This window comes from Muscardinus avellanarius (assembly GCF_963383645.1).
Source record: "Muscardinus avellanarius genome assembly, chromosome: 10".
NCBI lineage: Eukaryota > Metazoa > Chordata > Mammalia > Rodentia > Gliridae > Muscardinus > Muscardinus avellanarius.
In genome coordinates this window covers 52,541,407-52,545,936 of record NC_137796.1, presented here as the reverse complement: position 1 = coordinate 52,545,936, position 4,530 = coordinate 52,541,407, and the positions used below count along the sequence as shown (strand labels likewise).

The 4,530-nt window shown below is 44.3% G+C and overlaps 1 protein-coding gene across 2 annotated transcripts; it reads left to right on the top strand.

The window, feature by feature from the left end:
• Positions 1-2,978: 2,978 nt before the first annotated feature.
• Positions 2,979-3,785, top strand: LOC308267470 (calcyclin-binding protein-like; the record flags this gene model as incomplete). 2 transcript variants are annotated; one of them, XM_080702213.1, is made up of 2 exons in its annotated part: positions 2,979-3,320; positions 3,519-3,785. In XM_080702213.1, 2 exons carry the CDS (start codon positions 2,979-2,981, stop codon positions 3,669-3,671), a joined length of 495 nt encoding a protein of 164 aa, XP_080558339.1. In that variant the 3' UTR covers positions 3,672-3,785. The 2 variants fall into 2 exon arrangements, with proteins under 2 accessions (XP_080558339.1, XP_080558338.1); XM_080702212.1 differs by having other exon boundaries at positions 2,979-3,785.
• Positions 3,786-4,530: the final 745 nt, after the last annotated feature.

The window sequence follows — 4,530 nt, the reverse complement described above, 5'->3', positions numbered from 1 at the left end:
GTTTCAAAATAAAGAATAAAAAATAGGTCAGGGGTGTAGCTTGGAGGTCAAATGGACCTGGGTTCCATCCCCAGACCCACAAAATAAAATAAAATAATGAAAAATAAAAAGAGAATAAAATAATAAACTCCCAAATATATAATATGCAGCTTACATAATCATCAAATTGACCATTTAAAGCTGGGAGTGGTGGTGCCTGCTGTAATCCCAGCACTTGGGAGGCTGAGACAGGAGGATTGCAGGTTTGCAGCTAACCTCAGCTACTTAGTGAGGCCCTCTGCAACTTAGTGAGACCCTGTTTCAAAATAAAAAAACTAAGACTAGAGTGCAGCTTGGAGTTAGAATGCCCCGGGTTCAATTCCCAATACCACACACACACAAACTGACCATCCTATTTCATCTACATAAACCTACAGTCCCTACATCCAGTACATTATTTTAAAGCCCGTGGGAAATTTTAAAGTGTTTATAAAGTTCTCATTTTAATTAAAAGTACCTTACGTAATCAGTAGCATACTTGCACAAAACAACTACGGTGTTAGAAGACTTTGAAATTATTTCTAAAAACTGGACAAATATGACGGGTATGGCGGCACACACTTATAATCTCCGTACTTGAGAGTTGAGACAGGAGGATTGCAGGTTCCAAGCCAGCCTCAGCAAACTTAGTGAAGCTCTCAGAAACTTAGGGAGACACTGTTTCCAAATAAATAAAATAGGTCTGGGAGTGTAGCCCAAAGATAGAAGGTCCCTGGGTTCCATCCCCAGTATCTAAAAAAAAAAAAAAAAGTGTACAAATAAACCTTAGTCTTAATTTCACCATCCTTACAGATGGTCTGCTGTATAACTCCATCCCGGGGTTCCTGGAAGCCCTTCTACCTCCGATACACTCCCATGGGCTACACTCCCAGACCTATTTTTTTTTTACTTTTTATGTGGAAACAGGGTCTCTTAAGCCAGCGAAACTGTCTCCGAACCAGCGCGATCTTCCTGTTTCCGCCTCCCAAGCGCGGGGATTACAAGCGTGTGCCACCACGCCTGGCAAAAATTTCTTGTTTTTCTACCTTTAGGTGTCTGTGTGGAACTGTGGATTGAATCCAGGGACAGTCTACCCCTGACCTACACTCCCAGCTCTATTTTAGTTTTTAATTTTGAAATACAGTCTTGCTAAAGGACCAGACTCTGGCGGTAAATCCGTAGTCCTCCAGTTTCAGCCTCCTAAGTACTGTGATTACAGGTGTGTGCCACCATTCCCAGTTAGGATTTTCTGCTGTAAACTCTAAAAGTCAGGTCAAGGAAGAAGAAAAAAAAGGTAAAAGGAACCATGTGGTGAGCCCCTTGGCTGTGAGGCCTCTGCAGGCCAGCGCCTTGGCACAGTGGGGTGTTCGCCTGCTGCTTGCACAGGGAAGAGGGCAGCTGCCCCACTCCTGTCCCACACAGGGCGGCTCTACTGTGGCCTGCTTTGCAATGTTGGAATTCCTTAGAAGACTCCATTACTAGTTTGTTCTTCCTTCCTTCCTCCCCTCCCTCAACTCCCTCCCTTTTTTCTTTCTGTTTTTAATAAAAGACATTCCCTCATTCAAAAAAAAAAAAAAAGTCAAAAACTTCAGATTTGGTTTAACACTCCCTCAAACGTATTGGCCAAGAAACAGGCCCATTTAGCCTGAGGTTACCCAGCTGGTCAGGGAAAGTTAGGAAAAGAAATGTAGAGAGATTAGCTGCAGTCCAGGAGGGCACTGCTTCTACTAAGGTGTGGAGTTCACCGGGAGCCAAGGACTGTGCGCAGGCCTAGCAGTCACAGGCTGCACAAAGACAGGAAGCAGCCTGGAGGCTGGGGGAGGGGACTCCCAGGGTCCAGAGCTCAGGGTCCCCCAGCTCAGCCCCTCACTACACAGCCACCATGCCAGGCGAGGGTAAGAATCTCAATACACATAGCGCCGGGGGATGGGGCAGGACTGGCGCCTTGAATGCAGGCCGGTCCTTCTTCCCTTTATCTTACTCATGCAATATTTTTATTGTAAGAGAACATAAAGGGGATGACCGTGGCTGTGCAGGAGGCTGGGGGTAGACCGTGCAGCTCCAGGTTCTCAGGAGGCCTGCGGAGGCCTGAGCCCAGGCTTACTGAGCCACCTTCCTGCCTTTCTTGCACATCGAGAAACCCTCCTAGGAGAGACCTACTTGGGACTATGACAGAAGAAAATCCCAAGTTCAACAGGGAGGTCAAGTACACCAGAGTCCAGTGGCTGCCCAGTCTGTCCTCACAGACACACCAGTGACCATCAAACCACAGAGACCCAGACGAACAGGAAGAACACTGACGGCTCACTACTAGAATACTGCACACCGAAGGTGAAAGCTATTTCATTTTCTTCAGTGACATAAGGACATTTAAAAAATGCTAAATAGAACATACCTACTCAAAGCAAATAGTTTCTTTGCTTAGCTCTGCCTGGACATTGCTGCTAGACTTTTCATGATAAATACTTTCTCTAATGCATTAAATAGGTATTTATTCTACTGTGCTGGGTGCAGAGTCCCACACTAAGATGAACAAGATATAGCCTCAGCCTTTGTGGAGGGCAAAGGAGACAGACCTGGATACAAATCGAACAAGAAGACATCGTGTGGTGGGTAACTGGCAGGACCAGTGTTTAGGATGATGTCAGAAACAGACGAGAGAGCAGTAGATCTGGGGTCAGGGACAGTGATGGCAGGTGCCTTAGAGCAGCTCCCGGAAGCTCAGAGGACAAAGAGAAGGAACCAGCATGGGAAGCAGGATCGGAGTGCGGGGACACTGCCTTGTGTGCATGCCTTATGCTGGACCTCCTGTTTCAAAATCCTAGGAGCAGTTAAAGGACATCTAAGGCTTGCAGTGGAAAAATTGCCCTAGAAAAACACCACCTTAGAAAATAAAATGGGAGGGCGTTTCCGGGCCCTCGGGCGCACGGCGGCAGCTGGGGCTCGGGCTCGGCGCGGCCATGGCTTCGGCTGTGGAGGAGCTGCAAAAAGATCTAGAAGAGGTAAAGGTATTTCTGGAAAAGACCACTAGGAAAAGAGTACGCGATGTTCTTACAGCTGAAAAATCCAAGATTGAGACAGAAATAAAGAACAAGACGCAACAGAAATCACAGAAGAAACCAGAACTTCTTGACAGCGAAAAGCCAGCTGCTGTGGTTGCTCCCATTACAACTGGATATACAGTGAAAATTAGTAATTATGGATGGGATCAGTCAGATAAGTTTGTGAAAATATATATTACCTTAGCTGGAGTTCATCAAGTTCCTGCTGAAAATGTGCAGGTGTATTTCACAGAGAGGTCATTTGATCTTTTGGTGAAGAATCTAAATGGGAAAAATTACTCCATGATTGTGAACAATCTCTTAAAACCTATCTCTGTGGAAGGCAGTTCAAAAAAAGTCAAGACTGATACAGTTCTTATCTTATGTAGAAAGAAAGCAGAAAACACAAGGTGGGAGTACTTGACCCAGGTTGAAAAAGAGTGCAAAGAGAAAGAAAAGCCTTCATACGACACTGAAACAGATCCCAGTGAGGGATTAATGAATGTTCTAAAGAAAATCTATGAAGATGGAGATGATGATATGAAGCGAACCATTAATAAAGCCTGGGTGGAATCAAGAGAGAAGCAAGCCAAAGGAGACACAGAATTTTGAGACTTTAAGTCCCTTTGGGGACTGGGATGTGGAAATACATTTTCCAATAAGGGAATGTTGCTGAGCTGCACATAGGAATTTGACAGATAACCATTTACACGTAAAGTCTTCAAAGTAAAGGCAATGAATTCTCCATGTCTTTACTGGAGGATTTATTTAAATAAAATATGCTTATTAAATATTTAAAAAAAAAGAAAATAAAATGGGAAGCCAGCCGTGGTGGTGCAAGGCTGTAACACCAGTACCTGTGAGGCTGAGAGAGGAGGATTGCCGGTTCAAGGGCAGCCTCAGCAAGTAGTGAGGCTCTCAGCAACCTAGCAAGATCCTGCTTCAAAATAAAAAGAAAATTGGGCCGGGAATGTAGCTCAGAGGTAGAATATCCCTGAGTTCAGTCCCTACTAACACACACAGAAAAAAATAGAATAGTTTACCTGGACCTTATTGTACCTTATCAATTTCTTAGCAACTCTTGTTAAAATACTTTTAAGAAAATGTATTTTTGTGCTAGATAATTCCATGGAGTTTCTTCCTTATTAACTTGTGTTTTAAATTAGCAAAATACCAGAAACATAATACCACTTGCCATTTTTCCCTGGCATCAAGGCTACTCTTCTTTATCTTTAGCTGCAGTTCCTCATTTTCCTTCTCTACTTCATCGACTCGAGTTTTTAACGTTCTCATTTCCTCCTGAAATAAAATGTAGGTACATTTTTTTTTTTTTTGGTGGTACTGGGGTTCCTGGAAGCCCTTCTACCTCCAGGCTACACTCCCAGACCTATTTTTTCATTTTCATTTTTGGAAACAGGGTCTCCTAAGCCAGCGCGCGCGGCTGGCTTCGAACCTGCGCGATCCTCCTGTC